The sequence below is a fragment of the Pollicipes pollicipes genome, unplaced genomic scaffold (assembly GCF_011947565.3).
Source record: "Pollicipes pollicipes isolate AB1234 unplaced genomic scaffold, Ppol_2.1 Scaffold_6686;HRSCAF=7923_pilon_pilon_pilon, whole genome shotgun sequence".
NCBI lineage: Eukaryota > Metazoa > Arthropoda > Thecostraca > Pollicipedomorpha > Pollicipedidae > Pollicipes > Pollicipes pollicipes.
This window is the reverse complement of record NW_023596921.1, coordinates 45625682-45649485: the sequence shown is the minus strand read 5'-3', so window position 1 is coordinate 45649485 and position 23804 is coordinate 45625682. Positions and strand designations below refer to the sequence as shown.

Sequence of the window (23804 nt, the reverse complement as noted above, 5' to 3'; positions counted from 1 at the left end):
CTGAATTTTATCGGTTTACAAAGCCGTCTACGTTGAATGATAGGCAATGAAATGCCCGTTGGGCCGATTCATACCAAGGTAGGCGGCTTCCCGGAGGCTATTTTTCTCCTGTGGTGTGGTATGAGGGAAGATAATTCGGAAAAGATACTGTTACGTATGTCCAACAAATGTTTTACACATCAGTTAGTAGTGATGCTGATTGAGAAATATGCGGCAAAGCAGCCATGCGATCAGTTCACAGTCAGTCATGCGGGAGACAGTCGGGCCGGGGCAGTGGCCGCCGACGGCGGAAGGAAGCAGGGTCCAGATAAGAGACATATGACAGACAGGCCTTCATTATATGGCTTGGTTGTTAAAAAAGAATCTCCAATTTTACGTTTTTTGTCACATTGTTTTTGGCAATTTCAAGCTTCCGCATTTGTTTCCACCTAGAATACTGCGACAAGTCTTATCTTTTGAAAAGAAGCCAGCGAAATCAAGGTGCATAAAAAATCTGTCACTGTGTGAACCATCGATTCAGTTTCGAAATTCTCACCAGCATATGTCCAGGCCGTATTTTGGCATCTACCCTGTGGAGGCAGATGCCCCCTTAATCACCCAAAATGCTTACCCGCTAGTGGAATTTCACCTTTCCAGAAACGGAAATGTTAAAATGGACGAATAATCTTGGGAAGATGGGTAGCCATATTTGCTGAAAGACATAGATGCGTCGAATGGGCAAGATTGTGCACCAGTAATAAACAGCTTTAGATGTAGATCCAGCATAGCATAGCAGCCATGACATTTGAATAAGAAGTAATAGCAGACTCCGTCTCTACCCCTCCCCCCTGGTCATCGGGCTTGCTTTTCAGAAAAGGTTCCTGAAATACACCCTGAGCTTGGCCACCCCACTTTTTGAAACGTTCCTACGTCTATGTTCAACGCCCGTGGTATCATGGAATGGTATCAAGTATCGACATCTAGTATCAAGGAAAAGGAATGTAGCGGTTGGTATTCAGGGATGTGGCGGGTGGTAATATGGAATACCACCAAAGTCTTCATGAACTGCAATTTCACCAGCTAGTCGATCAGCACCCGTATCTCTTCCCATCTATAGGCACGCTAGACCACATCATTACTATCCTATGGGAGACCAAACCAACTGTCAAGGTTGTCAGTGACGACATCAGCGGCCTCCAGCCCTCCGGCGTCATGGTCAGGGTGCGCAACCCAGCCCATACAGCGTCAGAAAAAATCGGCAGAAGATGAAGCCTAGTTAATTGGAGTGCACTGTCTGGACCTGCTGCTCTCTTGATAGGATCAGTTCCACCAAGCCCATGATGTGGACACTTTGCTGTCAGCCTTCATGACAGTGTCCGGATATAACAGTTTGTCCCGATAGTTCAGTTGGTTAGAGCTCCTGCCTGCCGATTCACCACACCGTGGCGGGGTGGGCTCGAGCCGCTTTAGGGCTCGCTTTTTGTCTTTGAACGGCATGGCATGCAGCCGATGGTGGTCGCCGCGCTATAGGTCAGGTGACGTCAGAGGGTAGGTCGCACCGTGTCGACCACTACGGCCCATTAAGCTTTCACCACCAATTTTTGTCGTTGACTTGGAATTGCACGACCGGATGGTAAAGGCCAGGGTTCACATAACAGCCTTTGCTTAGTGTGAGTTTTGCTCTCAGAAATCCATCCATTCACCAATGTTCGGATGAAATGTTTAAACAAGCATCAAACCACGTGGTCGACCTGCACTGCCTAGCCCGCACGATGTGGTCCCGACGTCGCCCCTGCTGTACGCGGATGCATGAAGCTCCGAGATTTGGGAGCTGACGCGCGAGAGGGAGCTGACGCGGGAGGGGAGGTGACGCCGGCGAGGGAGCTAACGTGCAAGAGGAGTTGGCGTGCGAGAGGGAGCTGACGCGGGAGGGGAGGTGACGCGGAAGATGAAGGTGACGCGCGAGAGGGAGCTGACGCGGGAGAGGAAGCTGACGCGGAAGATGGAGCTGACGCGGGAGAGGAAGCTGACGCGGGAGAGGGGGTGACGCGCGAGCCCGCGACGACTGGCTGACGTTCCGGACGGAGGGCGACCGGACCAGCTAGGAAATACTCAGAAAATGCGCCAAGTGGCCCTTCGTTCTGGCATATCACGACACCAACTGCCAGCAGCTCGTCCAGAAAGACTACCGGGGCTTCTGGAAAGTCCTGAGGCGGTTCAGCATCGATCGATGTCGACCTGAGCCGTCACTTCTCCCACGTCGGCTCCCGCATCACCACTGAGATCTGCTCGAGGGTCTCTCTGTCGCCGTCGTCACACAACTAGTGCTGCCTCTTTTAAGCCCGCAAGGCTTTTGGCGAGTATTGCTGGTTACATTGTGGGTATCGGCGGGTGTTTTATGTGTAAAATTTTTTAACTTGTGTTTTCCTCTCCACAAACTACTACCTTACTAGCCAGCGGATGCTGGTAGCAAATTTTGGTGGAAAAATTGTCTGCACAAAGACGATAACATAGGCTACATTCCACTATCAAATCTTCCAGCTATGCAATGCATGACATTTCGTGATCAGATAATGCCTGGCATGCTGTAGCTTAAAGTTTGGACCACCATGGTTAATGACACCGAATCCCAAGTGAATATAAGTACTTAACCATCAATTCTGAGGGGACGAAATATCAACACAATAGCAAGAACCGTTCTGAAATATCCTTAGATCAGTGGTAGATTCTATCATGGGCGTAGTTTTCTATTCAATTAATGGACTCTAGTTCTACCAACTAGCAAAAAATCCAGATCCAGCAACAAACAATAATTACAAAACAGGTTTTGCCATTCACCCCTGCTCTGTCCACCCAAAGCCAAATTTGCAAGATTACACTCAGGTCTTTTGCTCACCCTCTGTCATATAAATCAAAGGTCACGGAGAACACAGGTCACGTGTGAATAAACGGTGGCTCGTAGACACATCTGATGAATGCAACTGCACAGGACATGCCCAAACAGAAATCATCACTCAAAGCCTGAATTGAATGGAGGGCCCCCGCATTGCAATTCTAAAACATGGCAAACCGCTACAGCAAAAACGATCGTTTTTTGCAGCTCAGACCGTATCCCAAATTCCTGACTTAAACATGGCGATGTTTTTTTCTATATGCCTACGCTAAATTAGTATTTAGTCATGAGTAAAACCACAGGAGAACACTGATCACCAAACGATCCCAGAGGTCCCCAGCAGTTTCAAATATACGTATAGGAGGACGAAATCGGCGCACGGAAGTTGCAAAAGATTGGTTTATGTCGTCACCTGTTCAGGGAAGTCAGATGCTCAAGGTGTTCTTGGCGTGGCGAATGGAGAAACTCATATTCGATAGTCACGTTTGAATGAGCCATCAGACGGGACATGGGATCATTCATGGCGCACTCGCCTTTCGCCAAGTATTCCGCCAAACTTCTGTTACTTGCCATGCGTCATGACGATACCGAGGTTGGGCGATATTCTTGGCACACCCTATCGAAGGCGTTCGGAGTGTACACCCGGCGTTAAAAGGACAGTTTTGTGGTGAAACTCTAAGCCTCTTTATTGGACACAAGCAGGCGCTATCAGCCAACTTTCAGGTTTCTACTGACGTCTATGGAAATAGCGGTGCTCTTATTGTAGCGCCTATCGGGCACCGACAATGCTGTTCTTGATATTCCTTCCATCACATGCGTTACGTGTGATGTTATCCATTTTTTAGTGTATATGCCGATGTTTCCTAATGGAATTGATAACTTGATTAGTTTAAGGTATCCGCTTCCTTTGGGGTTTGGATGGCCAGTTCTTGTGTACAAAAGACAGGCCTACATATATGTATGTGAGCACTCATGTTGCGGCACATACCAACTTATCATGCATTCCATAAACAGATAAAATACACGCTTGGCTATTTATGTGCTATGTCATGTCTTAAAACACGTTCGGTTATAGGAACGCTTATTCATTCAACAAAAGACGACGCATTTTCCACCCATGAAAAACGCGTACTCACGTTTTCAGCTTCCAATGTTCAAAAACGACGCTAAGTAGCAAAATTTCAAAGTTTCTAAAAATGCGCCCTCTTACGTCATTGTTTGATGACGTTATGGAATGGTTTTGTGACGACAGTAATACCTGGCGGCATCTGTCAACCAGACCTAAAGAATGCCTCGAAGCACACGAAGACTGACGTCGACCGGCCATTCTCGTCGCGAGGGCTGTGTCGGTGGCGGATCAGTGGATGGTTTGTTTGTGGATTTTTGGTCTTGGTGCTGGCCGTAAGAAAAGCTTTAGTGGACTGTTTGAAATACACAACCTAGCGATCGCCAGCTTTTATGGTAGATTATCAATATCAAAGCACGATATGCTGTGCTGTTGCTGCTGCTGCTATGCTGTTGATGATGATTTCGTCAATACTAATATTATTTTCGACCCGTCGTTGCCTGCAGTGCTGTAGTCCTGACATTGATATCAGGTGATGTGCACAGTAGTTGCTTTCGTTATTGTTTGTAACTGGAAATGCGGTGTTATGCGAAAATTATTACATTTGTAACGTTGCTATGAATTGATTGTCAAAGCATTGTTATTGCTATGGTAAAGATGGTAAGGTTGGGCTACCAAGAATGTTTTTTTGCTTAGGATTATTCATGTAATTAATAGTTTACCTTGATATAACCATTGTGGTGCAATGACAGTGCAGTGATGTAATGATGATACAATATACAAATCACTTTCAGCAAAGCAGACAACCAACAAGTGGCATCACTTGCTCAGCCTGTTTTAGGAATCCACAAATTGTAGGTGAGAAAGATGCAAACACATCTTTCACTTCCACAGTCATGCAACATGCTGCAGCCATCAGGCTGCTTTACTAAAAAATAACGGGAAAATCTACATGTGTTGAAATGACACGGCAAACATGCTGACCTTGCACAAGGATGGAGACAAGTGCTGTAGTTATGGCTGGATGAGCAAAATGTAGGGAAGTGATGAAATAGCCAATGTAAACAAGGCTCATGATGAAAATAGCATTGAGTGCCCTTCAAGACATCAACAGCAATACTTTTCTACCTGTCTCACCATCCAGCATCTCACGCAAGTTGCAGTGACTATGCCATTGATGACTCACGAGCAATGCTCGCCTGCATACAAAATTTGTGAGGACAGTACAATGTGCACCAGTAAAAATGCAGCTCTATATTTTCAGAATTATTTAGGAAGGGCAATTTTGCAAACCTATATAATGTGAGACTATGCTGAGCATGTCCATTAATGAGCTGCACGCACCAACCCTTACTGCCGAAATGAATTGCTGATATAGTGGCATGCAATGGATTAATTGCATGCTGTAACACCTCAACAGGATCAAAATGTTGGCAAGATCAAAATGAAATGCCAGCTTGCCTTTGTACACCCCTGCAACATAAGTGCGAGTGTTTCCCTTAGTTTGCCGGCATTTCGTTTCAATGACTTCTATGACGTTTCTATGGCGTCATTAATGCCAAGGCAGCTTTGAAATAGACTCCCAGTAAAACTTTTCGCACATTTGTAGGCGTTTAACTCAGGAACCGGAGCGTTTTGGATTTTAAAAAGGACATGATCGTGAACGGCATCAAAAACTCCTCGAGATGGCTATTTCAGTCCAAAACGCCATACAAATGTGGAAAATTCCCTTTAAACCTTTATTCTCTAATTTATTCATGGGACAAGTAGAAGCCGACCCACTGCATAAAGATGACGTGAGACCGAACATTTATTGTAAGTACGTGGACGACACCTTTGTGGAGGTTAGGGACACTGACCAACGAGAACGTCTCCCAAATGCATTTCAAGAGCAGTCTGGTTTAGCCTTCACAACAGAACTTAGTGTGCAAAATCCAACATCCGTTCTGGGCGTGACTATTAATGTACAAGGGCAGTGATGTAGAACAGCTGTATAGCAAAGCGGTCGGACAGTGCTTAGATGGTAGCAGTGAGTGCACTCGAAGCTGCAAAATTAACGCCATAAGGTCATTCCTTAGATGCATGTGCATCTAAGCGTTGCTCTGATTGGACAGGATTACATTTGGAATTGGTACAAATCAGACGTATCTTGGTGAACAACGGGCTTTTAAAATTCCGATGTTGAAAAAGAAATACAACGGCATATGACAGCATACTTTGACAACAAACCAAGATAAGACAATCAATCAACCGTCCAACTGTATTATTAAAATGAAATGACACCTGCTTACATAAAAGACAGCAGTAATAGCCTTATTTCTCGTAGGAAAACCAGGAGACTGGAGAGAAAATGCGTAATATTTCGGCACATGTCTGTATCGTAACGAAAAGCAGAAGTAAATTCAAAATTGCCTGCCGTGACCCTACTCGATTTTCAATTTTTTTATAAAGCAGCTAGCCGTAGTTGTTTACAGGTCATCAATATTTAGGGGATTAAACAGAGTGAAATTGCCAGCCATCACTACAATACAGGACATATCTAACGAAGAACTAGAATGCGCGAAAAATACGTGGGCATGCAAACGAATTCAAGTAGACAGGCATCACGCATCACGCTTCATTCAAACATGCAAGCGATTTCAAGAAACGAGGCACCATATATCACACATCAATTATACATGTAAACATTCCCAACTAAGCAGGCATTGCGCTTCACGCACCAGGCACTTCCCACGTTCGCGTAATCGGCCATGATGAACCCTGTACGTTAAAGTCTTGTCGCCGACTTTTTATAAGAATAGATTCCCTTTTTTCCTGTCTGGTTGGTCCTGTGCTCTGCAGATGAATCTGAGCTCCAAAAGCTCGAAACTTCACTGAAACAAAACTGAAAGCTCTAAACTTTGGGCTCCACATTCAGGCCGAATCCAGGGAGGTTCCGACCCTTTGCCCCTTTGCCCCTGCTTGACGCTGTCGGGTGAATCACTCACAACAGAGACAAGGGCCTCCCGGCATCAGGCCCCGCCATTTACTCCGATCAATGGCGGCCACTCGCGGCGGCGGAGATCAGGCTCACTGGTCCTGGTGGTGAACGATCTTCCGAACCTCTTGCGGTATAGCGACCGCATGCTTCGTGCAGGCAGGGCTTATGTCACCCTCGACTGAGCTCAGATAGCATGAACAGTCTAAAAGACCGCATCGGAGATCTTTCAGCTATGCGGGTAAAGTTTGCCATGTGCTCCATTAAGCTCAGTGACATTATTTGACCTCACACAGATCATGGTGACCAAAACCATACAAGACTGACCTGAGTTTGCATTTGAATAAGCGTCAAAGATTACGCTAGGCAGTATGTTCCCAAAAACAAAATGTTGGCCTAGGTCATTTCAGGTCAGTGACCTACCCTGGCCTTTGAGAAGTTTACGAAAGGTTTATAAATTGGTTCCCGTTTTCAATAAATTTGAAATGAGCACCAGCAACTACGCTATACAGCAATATCTAGAGTAAAAAAACAGGCTGATTTTGACCTAGCTCTCGCCTTCATACCTGACCCTAGGTCAATGGGCTTTGTTCATTCAATTGTTGTACTGCCTAGGAAACCATCTCAGAGATGTATGGCTTCGTCTTGCACTCCGTTGTTGCATCAGATTGAACGTTTCCCTAGAAATCGTTTTCGCTGAATCCATGGCATGACTTAAACCTGCTAGAGGTTAGTGACCTCACAAGGTACGGATCAGGTTTTGACGCCAAACGATCCGCTATTCAATTGTCTACAGCTGTGCACAATTTGTGGCGGCTACGCTGCGTCATTCGGAAACCATTCCGGAAAACTCTGGGGCCAAATTGACTCCCCCACAAGAGCGCGTGTTAGCATGCTGGCGAGATGAATAGGTATGAACGCGTTGCATATATGCACGCTAATTTCTTATCGATGTTGCATTTTTATGCTGCAGTTGGCAGCCAATGGTTCATGATTCGCCGTCAACAAACAAAGGACCGTGTTTGTCGACCTGCAATCGATTATCAACTTCGACAGTCGATTTCAGCCAGGTCGAGCGTCACAGTCCGGTGACCCACCTCTCGACAACAGCGCTTCCCCACCATTGCCTTAAGTGCGATGTTCCCTTCTCCCTATCTGTCAAAAAACAGGATCAAACATGTCACGAACTGCAACCGGTTTGATCCCGTTCTTCCCAGTAGAAACGTCTCCGTTCAAACCGGGACCAAAACGGGACAGAACGACTTCAATCCTCTCTGCTTTGCACGGCGTGGACGTGACGTGTGACCCTTTCCATAACAATCACTCGCGCTGCTAGCGATAGCCGAGTAGTAAAAAGGCTCTACCCGCCAAGAAATGCATCAAAATCAATGATCTTAAAGGGAGCGTTCCACATTTATATAGGGTTTGAACTGGAATTAGCCATCTTGAAGACCTTTCGGTGATGTTCATAATTTTGCCCTTCGTAAGACCTAAGCCCCTCTAGTTTCTTAGCTACATACCCGGCAAAATGTAGCGAGTATTTCAAAGTATCTTTAGCATTCATGACGTGGTAATAACGCCATTTAAATCTTGCCACTCCATACGCCATGGGACGATCAAGGTCAATAAAAATATAGTTTCGAGGAGTTCATATTTGGCGTTCGTGAGTACAATTTCCACATATAACGCCCGTTAACTGATTCTCAATCAATGCTGTGCAAGGCACGATGACGTAATAAAACCAGGACGCATTGCGCAGCATCGTTGCTAAACAGAGCATTGTGCTGTCCAGAGCAGCCTTTTCCACTTGAAAAGTATGCCAACATTTATAAGTGAGATTGTCCCATTATATCTGATACTTGCTTCAATATCTAAACTGCAAAACATTTCCTTTAACAAAGTTAGCTATCTACAGCTAATCAGCCAGGGGCTTAATGAGCTAGAGCTGGAAGACTAACTACAAAGGCCTTGGCGATGCCTATGCGACAACCATGGACAGTAATACATGCACCCCGAAATTTGGCATTCTCGCAATTGCCACTGTCAGGAGAGCTGTCCGATTTGTTCCTAGCATGTTGGTGGACTCACGAACCAAGTGGAAAAATGGTAGGCTCTTAGTAGAATTGAAGCATGCATATTTCGCGTCTGCAACCGACGTCATTACGGCCTAGCTGAAGTCGTAATAGTCGGTAAGGGTACGTCAAGCTTCTCTTTAACTCGTCACTCACTCTCACTTAACGCGCGGCATCACACAGATTGCTTCCGTACCCCACTTCTCCCCTTCTCAGTGTGTCATTGCCTCAATTAAAAAACATATGTAGACATCGAAGGACGTTACACACTGCGGCCACCATTTTGAGATCGAATGACAAGTGGGCCAATAGATTACAAATGCCACGGGTCATATCGACTCTCACCCATATGATACAAGTATAGTGCTCCATATGCAAACGAAAATAAAATGTGAAATATCATGCCCGCAATGCTGCGGTTATCGCTTCTATTTACGCCTAACGTATATTGATCCAGTCATGAAGTGCCAAATGACATACCTTCCACCAGCTTATACGTCCGTGATTTTCCCTCCCTCCCTCCCTCTCTTTATCTTTCTCTATCTCTCTCTCTCTCTTCCTCTGTCTCCCTCCCTCTCCTTCTCTCTCTCTCTCTTTCTCTCTCTCTCTCTCCTCTCTCTCTCCCTCCCTCTTCTTCTCTTTCCCCTTTCTCATACTCTCAATTATGCTCGTTGCCACGTGCCGAGTGCACGGACGGAGTCTGTTGACCTGAACGATTTTAAATGAACTTGGACTGGAGGGATTATTGACAGCTACATTGCTCTGCATGAACAGACACCGGTTCGTACAGTTTGTCTTTCTGTGTGTGTGTGCCCGCTTTTATATACTCGTTGGTGCAATCCGGCTTTTGTTTCATACAGGATTGGGAGGATATTTTAAAACAGTCACATAGTTGGCCCAGACTTGCCTCCCATGCATCGTTGGCGTAGCATCATAGAAATTCATGCGTTGGCTTCAGAACGTTCCCTAACTATGTTTCCACTTATTTTTGGCCTGTTTCGGTCACTTATTTGCTAAGCAGCGCGCAATGATCTCTTCAAAGTCGGGCACTGTAGGAGGATCCATCCTATGCTTAAGTATCTTTTGCTTGGACTCAGGAAAGGGAGGTCCTTTTCCTGGGTGTTGGTGGTACCCCACATCCTCGACCCTGGAATGACCATCACAGGCTCTAAACATGCATGTAAATAATACACATTTCAGGTGCCGCCTAACATGAATCACTCGCTTGAGCCAAGGTGTGACCGAGCCAATTTTCAGGGGCTGCTAGGATGTGCTTTCAGCCAATAGGATTCGCACGTGTGGGCATGCCGTCTCGTCTTCTACAGATCCCAAACGGACACAATGCCAAAGATGTCCACCGGAGATTTCTGCACACTGCTTTGCCTTGTCCTGTCCTTTGGAAACGAAACCCGGTCATTCGGCGCTGTGTGTACCACGTGCGTGATTCAGCTTCCTCATTTTGCAGTCGGCCTAAAGGAATGGGCACCCTCGGTCCGCTGGAGTTCTCTGACATTTTCCCTGGAAACAAATATTTGTACGACAAGATGAGGCCGCCGAAATACAAAGGTACGTGTTTACCGAACTTCACCTCTTTGCGTGTTTCTGGCTAGATTGGACTTGTTATATTTTGATTGCCTCAGCTAGACATTGCTTTCATTTATGTTGTTGGCGTCTGGGACAACGTCAAGCATGCTGCTAACCATACAATGCTAACCCGCGAACTACTGGAAAAACCTTGTTTTTTCAATGCTTTATTTTTATTTTTGCATAACCTTGTAGCGAATACGTGCACAGCTTGGAATACCCATTAGGCGCAAATAACTAACGCAGTTGGTGCGCCCTTAAAACTCAACAACTAACTTCTTGACATTGTTTGATATGTAATAAATCGCTCAGGACAGCAGGCTTATATGCTCCATGAGGTCATTAGAGGCGAAGCCAGGTTGCACTGACCTCACATTAGTCCACTATGTGCTCAGAGTTTGTGTCACGTAGTCATGCAGCATTTTCAGAAAGATGTTCAGTTCGATCTGACAACTGCCACCTGCGCGATGCGTTGCGGGCAAAGTGGTTCGGTCTACCCGTAAATGTCCATCCAATATGTTACTTGCCTCATGTTGTTTAGAGAGCGTGACCTGACATTTCAGTCGATCATTGGTCAGGTTAGAGCAGGCCGCTGTTATGGGGTGTTAATACATGGCCTAAATCCTGCCCCATTGGTATGAACTTTGATATCTCTTATCCAGTTGTGCAACTCCCCCTTTCTTAACACACGCCTGGGTAGCCGGTTGAATGCCCTTTGTTCGGTCGGGGTCAGTTTGACCCCATCCCGCGAGATATCGGGAGCTAAAAGAGCCAGAAACATCAGATTCACAGGGCATGTCAGCTTGTACGTGAACGTTCTTAGATCAAAGCTTGAGGTTCCTAGAGCATGACCTTCGGGTCAAATAAAGTCAAACAATCTCAACCCCAAGTTTGGTCTCCAAATTTCCCCCAGAGCCTAGATACCTGTTGCAATCGAAGGGTCGCATACAAATTTAAGGTCAGTGGCCTTATTGGACTTTTCAAAGGTCATGGTGACCAAAATGATAAAAATACTGCTTTGAGTTTTGCATTTGAATAAACGACAAAGATACGCGAGGAAGTATGCTCCTAAAAGCAAAATGTTGCCGCGGGTAATCTTACGTCAGTGACCTATTCTGACCTTGAAGAAGTCCATGGAAAATTATAGAAAGCATCTCAGAGATGCGGGCTTCGTCTAGCACTCCGTTGTTGCGCAAGATTAAACGATTCCCCAGAGATCGACTTCGCTAAATCCATGGCCTGACTTTAACCTGCTGTAGGTTAGCGACCTTACTAGGTACATTTCAGTTGTTGATACCAAACTATCCACCATTGAACCGTCTACAGCTATGCAAAATTTGGCGTGGCTTCGTCGCGCTGTTGGAACCAATTCTAAAAAACCTTTAGGGGTCAAATTGACCCCCACCCTAGCGCATGCTAACCTCAAGTGTTGCCCTATTTGTTAACTGAGCAGTCGCATTGGTGAGCATTTTGAATACCTTGCCTACATGCAAAATGATGATGAAATTTTAACTAGCAGACATGTGTCGCTTAACACACTGATATTTTGAACAGTTTGACCTTCCCACAGGATAAAGCCTACCAAACCCTACCCCAAGGCCAGTTCCAGACCGTATCTAAAGCTCGTGCCTTCAAGGAGATTTACGCATTTACTACAAACGGACTTTGAGCCGACACATTCTTAGCGTTTTGACACCCGACAGAACCGTCTGGCTACAAATAGAAAGCAATCGCAAAGTTTCAAAATGTTCCGACATTTTCTGATGTCATTGGTGATCTGGAAGTCGCGTAAAATAAATTTTTGGGGCGGTGCGATCCAGGACCATCAACCACATTTCCGTGATCACCTAAATCAGCCTATTGGTTCCGGATGTAGAGGGGCGTGGTGTTCCCAATAACTCCCGATTGGCAGGATACTCCGGTTACTGCTGAACAAGCATGATCGCCTGCATCCCACCAAAGCGATTTAGCTATCCTAGTCTTTGTTGTATTTGTCCTGCCCTGGCACCCACGACCTCCCTCCCCAACAGCTTTTCAATGTGGAATTTGCAATACCTGCTACCATGGCCGCAGCCAGGATTTATTTTCTCAAGATTATTAAAGGAGAAGGGGGCGGAGCCTGGTGGGCACGCTTTTATGAAAGAAGCAAAAGAGTCGTCTGTGGTGATCAAATAAAAAACGCTAGCCTAAAGGGGGGGGGGGGAGGCAGCGGAATCTGCCCGTCTGGCTGCACCCCTGGCTGGTAGCTTACATGCCGTTTGTGTATAGTCCCCCGGCTCCTTGTTCCCACCAAGGCATTATGCAACATGCCGTTGTAGCGATGGACACAGTGACAGTGGGTGCCGACATAGCTGGAATTTTTGTGTGATCAAAAAATGAAGCTGATTTCCCGTGCAATGTTTCACTTTGCGTATTGTTGTTGTCAGTTTACATAAACGCGAATGGTCTCATAAAAATACTAGGCAGTGTCGGAAGGAAGTACCTTCACTTTTGCATCTCTTAAACCGCTCAAGATATCGACTTGGAACCATGTCAGGGACGTACCTCAAGCGTTTTATTCTTGACTGATACTTGTTCATGCAACGCGGTCCAAGTGACAGCCCAGGCCTCCCTGTCAGCGCGGAGGCAGTTTGGTCGGGCCACCACATAAAACATCGGCCGGCGGGGGCTAAAGCCGAACTTCCACAGTTATCTTCAATTCCTCTTCAGCAGGGAACTGACTTGCGCGAATAGTACGGCTTGATCTCGGGGAGCACAGTCACGCGGGGCCTGGTGCCCGCCGGCTCTCTCCGATGAAACCGCCGGCGCGTCTGCGAGGCTTCTCGGAAGTTGCCGTGTGAGGCCCGGCGCTCTGCTGGACATCCCGCAGCGAGGCATGACAACGGCCATCGTTGGATTCGGCAGCGTGCTTCCGCCAGCGACGAACTGAGCTAAAACCGATGGAATCATCACTGTTCTATGGGTTTCGACTTGGCATGCATTTTGACAAGTGAAACCTTTCCGGCTGTAAGAAACTGCGGCAAAAGCGGGCTGTTTAAGGCCAACTGACTGCGCGCTCGCCCGGCGCGCTGAAGTCTGACGAGATTTCTGCAACCTTCTATCATGCTTAGTACCTCCGGGATGACGATGACAACGACGATGAGTTAAAAATCATGAACTTGAGTCATAGTCAAGTCCATGGACCCAAGTGGTCCCGTTCTCATAGAAACAAGAGTGTTGGTCTGCATGCACCTTTCAGCCCTAATATATACTAAATCTTATAGGCATTCGTCAATTTCCTTGCTACAACCGTCTTCGATATATCGTTCCTACAAATGCCCGATTTCTCTTCTGTTTGTAAAATCTTACTTCGCTCATGATTATATTAACTGAGGGCATATCACTTCATTTCTCCAAGTCGCAATATGCCAGCTAACTGGAACTGACCGTAAGTTAGGTGATGTCTGGGCTAGAAACTAACTTACGTACAAGTATGATATTATACATACAAATATGAAGCTGTCTACAACATTTGCAACACACAAAAGCAATATCACTAACGCCTGATAAATGCATTTAGCGCCAACGCCGCGCGAAAGACGTTTCGATAGCACGGTTACATCCACTGCTGCTCACAGCACTCAGCCGAAGGCAAAGTAAAAAGCACTCATTCACCAGCTCGTCGCGTGATGTGAAGCGTTCGCTCCAATTTTCCGAACATCCAACCGGCGGACCCCAGCTAGAAGCGCTCGATCGCCATGGTGGGGACCAGCAGGAGGTCGTCGTCGAGCACAAGCTGACCCAGGGCCAGACAGAAGAGCGCGGCCGCCGCCAGCATGTGCCAAACGTCGTGGACGTCGAACACGCTGTCACCGAGGCAGGCGCGGTTGAGAAGCCGCGATCCTGCCGGCGGTAGTTCTGTGTTGAAGGTGCTGAAGCCGCAGAGGACGATGACGGCGGCGAGCAGGAGGAGGGTGCCGAGCGCGAGCAAGCCCAGTGCCGCCCGGCTCCCCTGCTCCTTGGCACGCACGAGCTTCAGCAGCAGGTAGTAGGCCAAATACAGGCCCGTGTGCAGCGCGAAGAATAGCATGACGTAGTGGGTGAAATTGTCAATGCGTGCAGTCGCACCTGCGACCGCCAGAGCCACGTTCAAGATGAGCGCTGTGGCGAAGGTGGCGCGGTTCATGCGGAAGTGGGGCGACTCCGCGAGCAGGTAGGACTGCTCCCCGAGTCGCTTCAGCGAGCCGAATCGCACCGAGGCGTCACCTAGCACGTACAGATGTGTGGCGATGACGGCGACCACTGCCACGTGCACCACGGCCACCACCAGCCAGACGTACCAAGCGTTGCCAGCCAGCCTCTTGGCGAGCCCTGCGGCCACGAGCGCCGCGGTCAGCATCAGCGGCGCGTAGTGACCAGTGGCGCTGCGCCCGCGACGCGTCTGGAACAGCTTGGAGGCCATCGCAACCAGGGCGAAGTAGATGAACACCACGTCCAGGTGGCCGGCGGGCCCGCTGGGACAGGTGGTGTGCAGCGCGCTCAACGCCCCCTGCAGCACCAGCGCCAGCCCGACGCTGTCCAGCAGGCCGAGATCGTGCTCCACGCCCACGCGCACGGTGCCGTCGGCCGTCACGCGGCGGTAGACCCGCTTCTGCGCGGCCACGGCCACCAGCAGGCCGAGCCCGGCGCCGACGTACGGCAACCGGGCGACCAAGTGGTTCATGCCTGGCACGCCGCCGGCCGGCTGGTGGCATAGGTCATTGCGGTAGCAGAGGTCCAGGTCTCCGGTGTCACGCTCGCTCCGAAGCGCCGTTAACACGGCGGCGCCGCCCAGTGCCAGCAGCAGCAGCGCGGCTCCGACCAGCAGACTGGGCGCGCTGAGGCCGGCCGCAGCCGCAGCCGCTGCCCATGGCTGCGGCTCCTCTTCGGCCTCGTTCAGGAGCAGGTCCTCCGAGGCAGTCAGCGAGTCACGTCGCTCCGGGCGGTGCTCCGGGCTGGGCTGCCGCTCGATATCGAGTCGCGGCGCGTACAAGTCGAAGCGCAGTAGGCGCGTGCCGACCGCGCCGGCCAGCAGCAGCAGCAGCGCGAGCGCGGCCGGCGCGGCGTAGGAGGCTGGCGTCTCGTGCTGTGCCGTCACCGTGACCATTACCGTCTTCTTGCGGCTGGTCTTGGTCGCAGCGGGCGTGGCGGCCGGATCGCACAGCCGGTCATTCTCACGTGGCAGGACAATGACGTAGAAGCCGGCGGGGAACTGGTCACGGTGCACCACCAACGCGCCGGACGCCGTGGCCGTGAAGTAGAGGGCGTCGACGGTCAACTCGGAAGGCGTGAGCGCGAGCGGGCAGGCACGCGGCTGCACCGCCACCGTCACACACAGCGATGCTGCGTTGACGCTGCGCACACTGATCAACACGCTCTCCAGACCGGCGCCGGGCGGCCAGCGGAACGAGAAGACGGCCGGCTCGGTCGGGTCCGCCTCCAGCTGTTCTGGAGCCGCCAAGTCCAGCGTCCAGTGGCCCACCTGCTTAAACTCCACGTTGAACATGTAGCCTTCCGCGGGTTTGGATGGGTCCAGGTAGTTGGTGCCCACGCTGGTGACGACGTGGTCCTCGCTGCCGATGTCGCCCGGGCAAAGAAAACGGGTGGCCTGTACTTCGGTTGCCATCACGCGTCCGTCCTTACCAAACACGTTGTAAGGCACGGTGAAAGTGTGACCACCAGCCCAGTTCCTCACGCTGATCACCAGAGGCGCCTCAGTGGAAGGAGACGGCTTGCCATTGTTGCCTGTGAACTTGACCTTGATCGCCTGCGTTTCCTTTGTGTAGTTGAGCCTCATCGCAAACACACACATGTTGCGGGCATTAGTTTTCTCCTTTATGACCTCTCCCAATGTGATGTTGTCGTTGATACTGACATTGAGCCAGATTCCATTGTTCCCAATGCTGCGAACGTCGAGGAGATCTCCAGCGACCGCCGGGCGCAGCGCCCCGCACAGGAGCAGCCAAATGAAAAGTGGCGGCATGCTGTCGGAGCTCCGAACAGCACGCAACCGGCTCAGCACAGCGACGCGAGACGGCCAGCGGCGTAGACCGACGGCAGCGCACGACACGGACACGGTGACGCTCAAATGGAGTCCTCGCCGACACGACAGCAACTGCGGCCACCCCACTCGCTCTCGACCACGCCCGTCGCGCGACGCCGGGCGGCTGACCGGGCCGGTGGGCGCATGGGGCGAGGCGGCCGGGCGCGGGTAAGTGAGGGGATTCCCGGCAGCGGTGGCGCCGCATGGCGTCGGCTGTTTCAACCGACAGAAGCGGGCCGAGCCTCCAGCACCGTGTCGTCGACACTCGCCAGCGGCAGTAACGGCGCTTAATTGCTGCCAACAAGAAATACGCGTCGGTCGAGCGGCGGTCCTGTGACCGAGTCTCCATCACAGGATAGCCTTCGTTCGACGAAATTGGCAACTGTGCAATTGCAAATGGGCGAACCGCGCTGCTGCGCAATACACGTCAGGATCGCCGTCGCGTGATCGTGACTCACAGCCGGGCCTTATCGACTGCAAGCGACGACGAGCTAGGCAACTGCAAAGGTCCGGTCCCGCGCTCACCACGTGACGAAGCAATCCACGAGACTTGGAGTCATGGTCTCGCAACTCCATTTTCAATTGTAATTCCCTTTCATGGTCTGAGAACCGTGCGGTTCCAAAATAGGTATCTGGCATTTGTTTCGATTGCGATATTTATACGTCATGTCTTGATTACTTTCCCCTCGCGCTTTAAGGCTTTTTCCGTGTTAAGGTCATTTTCGCTGATGGTGGATCGAAAATGATTTCCCAGAACCAAATAAAACCTATTTAGCATAAGCCATGCCTACATATTATCCGTTGGGTCACAAAACGGCGGACAGAGCAGGGAAAGTGCACAACGCACCGATTGTGTTCGCGAAACATGAATAAAATCACAGAATTGAACTTTTGACATAAGTTAGAGGGTGTGCATGGGCTGACTTGTGTAAAAATCGGATGCTCTTAGGTCATGACCTTCGGGTTAAATGAAGTTAAATAAGATCAAACTTCGGATTGGTTTTCAAAAGGCCTCCGTACTTTCTCATGCAGTCACTGTGAAATGAGATGCATGTTCTAAGCAAAAGGTGACTGGTACCCATTCAACACACGCTTGGGTGGGGGTCCAATTTACCCCCTCCAAGGGTTTTTCCGGAATGGTTTCCGAACGGCGCACTGTAGCCGAGCCAAATTTTGCATATTTGTAGACAATTGAAAAGTGGATCGTGCGGTATCAATCAATATAGATTGCACTGAGGGCGAAGCTGCTTTACCAACAGGAAATTATGCGCGAATTAATTTCATTTATTTTCTTCTCCAAACTACGGTGTGGCATTTCAGACAAGCACTGGCCATTTTTTTTTTTTAGTATCCCATATGCCATTCCGACAGCCACTGCATATTTCGAAGGCCTTAGACAATGCTAGCGCACGAAAGACGTCATTCACCGTTGTGAAGTTCAGAGTCCTTTTTGATGATCAGTTGATTTTGCAGCCCGTATGTAAATCGCAAATATAGGCAAGGGTGTCATTCTCTAAAATCGAATATTGGGAGAGACAAAGTGGATCTTATCCGGAAAGAGATCAGGTTCGGGGAAAGGTAAGCCGGAAAGGGTGACCTAACCTTCCCCAAATCTGATTTCTTTCCGGATTTCATCCGCTTTAATTGGCATTCGCGAAGTTGAAAATGAAAAATTACACCCAAGATTGTTTTTCCGCGAACTTTCCATTTCAACTGAATGTGAGCTGCCTGTTAATGAAAAGGCTAAACTGGGGTGTAATTTGCAGAATCTGAACCAATCCCGGTAAGAGATCATTGATAAATACCACTGTCGCTGATCATGTTTGTAACCACCACAGCCACGGTTATCCGACAAAAACAGTTGCCACCGTTATGCATAAAATGCAGTAGCTGTTGTAGTTGCCACCCTGCCCTTTTAAAAGCTGCTGCATATTGCAGTCACTTGCCTTTTTTGTTCTAATCCAGGCGTTAGCACTCGAAAAAGTTGTCAAACATTTGCAGATTGATTTAACTTATGAGAGAATTAGCACAACAAACACTGTTGGTGCCTACGGAATACTGATTGGTAAAACATTAACATGATAGTGCAGAGGTGTATTCACGCACCTACTACCAACCATTAGCTAATTACATTGCTCTATCTTTATTTGGCCCATTCCTATGTCAGCAAAAGGCAAAGTCTGAAAATTGTGTAGGACGTTTACCAGTGTAGCAGGTTTCCCATAATAACCAATCAAATTTAATTGAAGGGCATGCGCACTTAACGTTTAAACAGCTGGTCAAAAAAGGAGCCGGGTGTTGTCACTCAACATCAACATCAATAATTCATGACCTGCAAGCAGTAAATGAACACAATGTCATGTCTCATGTGTTGGTGGAACAAATAAAATGCTCAGTGTTTCTTCTACCTTGTGTTTTGTAGGACTCTGCATGTGAAAAGCTGGAGAGGTCCAGCTCAAGTAAACAAGAACAGCAAACAGTCTGCAACATGGTGCAGGAACCCAAAAAATCATTATGCTTTACTCTTGCCATCATCGCACACCTAAAAATGGTTGCATAATTGAGCAAATATATGTATTTTCCTATGTTGTCCTTTTGCTTTGCCGGTACGGTATGCCACGCGGTTCGTACGAAAAATCGTGCTGGATGTTTATCATTGCACTTAAACCACAGATGTGTAGACTGGAACTCCTGTCTCCTGCTTAAGATGAAATGACTGCTTTCTCCTAACTATTGCGTAATAATAAAACAACATACGCACTCCACGCCAAAACAGCTGGCCGAAAGCAGCAATCATGGTTGCCATTTCACATAAACATTAACCAGCTGATGACCTTCAATCAGTAAATAGATGCAGCTCAATGATCAATGCATACTGTTGCTAGCGTGCAACTCTGCAAGCAAAAAGCTGGAGAAGTTCAGCTGAAATGAATAAGGACATCAAACACTCTGCACCATGAATGTAGGCATTCATAGCATCATTATGCTGTTCTGCCAGCATCGCAAAACTTTAAATGGTTGGCTGCCTGGACGCTACGGTTGGTGAATATTTAGATCCAATGGTAACCTCCGATAGAAATGTTAGCGTGATGCTGACCTATGCCTGCTGTTTTTGGCTAGCTGTTTAAGCATTGGGTGTGGATGATGTTATTCTCTGACTATAGTCAGTCATTTATTAGAATCCTCCCACGCGATGGCCACTACGAATTTGGTCAATATGCTTATACAACGCTTTTAAACACAAGAGAAAGTATCATGGAATAAAACAACAAAGACAAAACACAGATGCCATCCAAAACGCTCCCTATGAACATACACACCACAACTAAACCACCTCATGCGACGCCACGTCGCAGCGCAGTGCAGCCACATCACACCTCGCCGTCGCCTGTCGCCGGCTCCGCACACCTTAGTGTTCCAGGATGCTGCTGCTCTGTACGCAAATTATCGCCGGGGTTTGGCCAGTTGACATCATGGGAGCTGCTGCGTCCCTGCCGCCGCGGCCTGGTTGTCGCGAGACGATACAGAGGCGCGACGAACAAATGTCTTCGATATAGCTGGCGGGCGCTGGTTGCGGTACGGGTCTTTCTGCACCTATGCACAGTCGTGGTGGAGCATCATCTCCTCCACCTTTATCCAGCCACGCGCTTGTAGCGCTGGCGAGATGCGTTTCGAGCGCCGACCCAAGCACTAGTTTGGCTGAAAAGTTCAGTTTTTTTTGTGGTTATTTTTTCGCAAGCTGAAGCTGACACTTGATGACTCCTCCCCAGACTGAAAGACAATAATGGATGTGTGGGAAAACATGGGGTGGACTAGGAGTTCTGGACGTCGGATGTAGTGGAGGGATGATGGGATGAGGGTACACCGACGGACCGCTAGGGATATATGCGAGTTGTACGCCAGATATTGGTCGATTTTTTAGAGCTAGCAAAATTTTTAATCTTGACGGTACATGCGTTTTGTGTTTTACTTGCATATATATATATATATATATATATATATATGTATGTGTGTGTGTGTGTGTGTGTGTGTGCGTGTGTGTGTTACATATCTTAGTCCAATTTTGAATATGACATGGTGCTGCCTGTTTGGAGTCATCTTGAGACTTTTAGCCTGAAACTATAATTGCAGATAAAAAATCGACTCCTCGACTCGCCTTCTGAGTTCAGATAGACCGGTAACTGTCGGTTGGAAGTGGTCAAGAAGTCAGGTGTCGTCAGCATAGGAAAAGAGCCGCCCATGGGTGTGGAAACGGGATAGTTCGCTGATGCAGCGAAGGAAGGGATCGGTCCAAGAATGGATCCCTGTGTTTCGTGGGGCTCTCTCTCTCTCTCTCTCCCTCCACTCCGTGGGTCAATGGGCTGTCATCAGAGGAGCCGCCGGTCGCTGTCCGCTTACGATCGTTGAGATAGCCCCGGAACAATCCCGACTGCACATGACAGCCCCGGAACAATCCCGACCGCGCATCACGGCCCCGGAACAATCCCGACTGCACATCACAGCCCAGGAACAATCCCGACTGCACATCACAGCCCCGGAACAATACCGACTGCACATCACAGCCCCGAAACAATCCCGACTGCACATCACAGTCCCGGAACAATCCCGACTGCACAACACACCACTTCACCATGTCGAAGAGGACGTTGTGGCCGGCAATTGCCTTGTTTATCAAATATTTGATTTACTACCACCAACTATCCTTTAGATACGGACACTTTTTTCTACGTATTATTATTACTGTTATTATTATGTACGGCCTTTAATTCGTACTCAATATGTGTGGAACATTAGCCATATCATCTTCAATAGAACGTCGCGGACATATTGATAAACACCCTATGCCAGCTCCAGTGTCCACGTTTGTGGCACTAGTGCACTGATAATCGTCCAGGACCATTCTTGGTGGCAGCTGTGCAGCATACTGTACTGGCAGGGCAAAAGGAACGAAATAGGAACATGGTTCCATTTGGTTAATTCAGCTACCATTTTTAGATGTGTGATGATGGTAAGAGTACAGCCTAATTATGTTCCGAATTCCTTCACTCAAGTTGCAGAATGTACGCTGTTCTTATTTATTTCAGTTGAGCCTTTCTAGCTTTTCACATGTAGAGTTGGACAAATAGACATCTCATCGATCATTTCATTGGCACTAATAAAATGCAAGATACGCACAACAAAACGTTGTTTGACAAGCTATTTCAACGTGGGGTACAGATATTGTTCTGCATCTATTATGCAATCTATTTTTGGGATTCAAAGGCATCACATCCTGAATGCAGACATGTACCTGGCTCCCAAGATTCCTTCCGGCAGCCAGTTCCTGGTTTCTGGTTCCGCAGTCAAGAAGAACCCAGGAAGCTGTCTGGTAATAGGTCGAGCGATCCAGCAGGAACCAGGATCCAGTCTCATATTAATCCAGCCTAATATTGAGCCGAAAGGCTCAGCAGCAACCAAAATGCAGTATGATTGCAAGCCAAGAGAACCAGCAAGAACCAAGATTCATCCTGACAATGTGTTGAAAGATCCAGCGAGAGCCAAGATCCAGGCTCATAGTATGTCAACAGATCCAAAAAGAACCAAGATCCAGCGGCAGGGTCAGTGCTTTGGCTGCCGTCATCAGGCAGCGTCAGGGTCAGTGCCTTAGCCGCCGTCGACAGGCAGCAGCAGGGTCAGTGCCTTAGCCGCCGTCGACAGGCAGCGGCAGGGTCAGTGCCTTAGCCGCCGTCGACAGGCAGCGGCAGGGTCAGTGCCTTAGCCGCCGTCGACAGGCAGCGGCAGGGTCAGTGCCTTAGCAGCCGTCGACAGGCAGCGGCAGGGCCAGTGCCTTAGCCGCCGTCGACAGGCAGCGGTATGGTCAGTGCCTTAGCCGCCGTCGACAGGCAGCGGCAGGGTCAGTGCCTTAGCCGCCGTTGAAGGCAGCGGCAGGGTCAGTGCCTTAGCCGTTGTCGACAGGCAGCGGCAGGGTCAGTGTCTTAGCCGCCGTCGACAGGCAGCGGCAGGGTCAGTGTCTTAGCCGCCGTCGACAGGCGGCGGCAGGGTCAGTGCCTTAGCCGCCGTCGGCAGTCAGCGGCAGGGTCAGCGCCTTAGCCGCCGTCGACAGGCAGCGGCAGGGTCAGTGCTTTGGCGGCCGACAACAGGCAGCGGCAGGGTCAGTGCTTTGGCGGCCGACGACGGACAACTGAGCGTCTCAGGAGGGAAATATCCGAGACGTCTTCATTCTGCGACATTAGATGTGTTCTTGGTTTTCCTCTTTGTTCTTGGTATTGTTTTAACTGAGATTCTGTGGTGTTATGGCCGGTATCACGCTGCGTTTGGCAAAACATGTTTGAGAGTTTGGGAGTTGGATCTGTCAAAACTGCCGCGACAAAAGCTTGTTTCTTGACAAGTAATATTTGGGGTAATGGGCCGTCGATTCGAACCCAAAAGTCTGGTCAGTCACCAGCCTCGGTCCAGTCTGCATTTGAACATGTTAACTGGGGTTAAAATGCCCCCCCCCCCCCTCCAGCCGCTCAAAATTCCTTCTAGGTCGCGAAAAGCTGCGTCACTACACCAGAAACCGTGCTGAGCTGGGAAACAACTTAAGGAAAATGAATAGCATGTTCGCGGAATGAGATGGATGAGTTAAGTAGGGGAAATTGTGTGCCAGGAGAAAAGAACTGTGGCATTATAGATTAACACTGGCCCAAGTCGTCCATCCCGCTCCCCACTGCTCCAAGTTACCAGCCCTGCCTTGCCTGTCCAGTGAAACTCCTTAAGATATGCCCAGAGCCCCCACTCCCCGGCCCCCACCGCACTACTCACGGTTTCTGAAGCGTTCCTTCCCCTATGCTCATTCCTCAGCACTTGATGTCATTGTAAGCACTGTCCCTGTCTTTGGCTGCTATAGGTAGCAGAGATTTTAAGTTCAGTGCATGTGGTGCATGGCAGTGCACTTCACCGTATGACAGTTCAGTCCGCGTCCACCCTTTGATGCTGGCTCTACAGCTATCGACCCCTCTGAAACCACTGTATACTCCTCCTGGAGAAAATCACACCACCACCGGCTGGCAACGCACTAAAGGACTATTGAATCAACGGACTCAGACAGCGAACCTGCGGTCTTGCGTTGAACTTGTTGGCTGATGATCACGATGCATGCTTTTTGGGTTCCAAAAATGGGATCCAGATCC

General features: G+C 48.9%; 1 protein-coding gene and 1 pseudogene across 1 annotated transcript; one reads left to right on the top strand and one right to left on the bottom strand.

Annotated features, from left to right (window-relative positions):
* The window catches only part of LOC119107764 (glycine receptor subunit alpha-4-like), a 78525-nt pseudogene that overhangs the window by 27514 nt on the left and 27207 nt on the right, over positions 1-23804 (top strand).
* Positions 13322-16745, bottom strand: LOC119107762 (uncharacterized). The gene has a single exon (XM_037231312.1). It carries the CDS (start codon positions 16570-16572, stop codon positions 14290-14292), a length of 2283 nt encoding a protein of 760 aa, XP_037087207.1. The 5' UTR covers positions 16573-16745; the 3' UTR covers positions 13322-14289.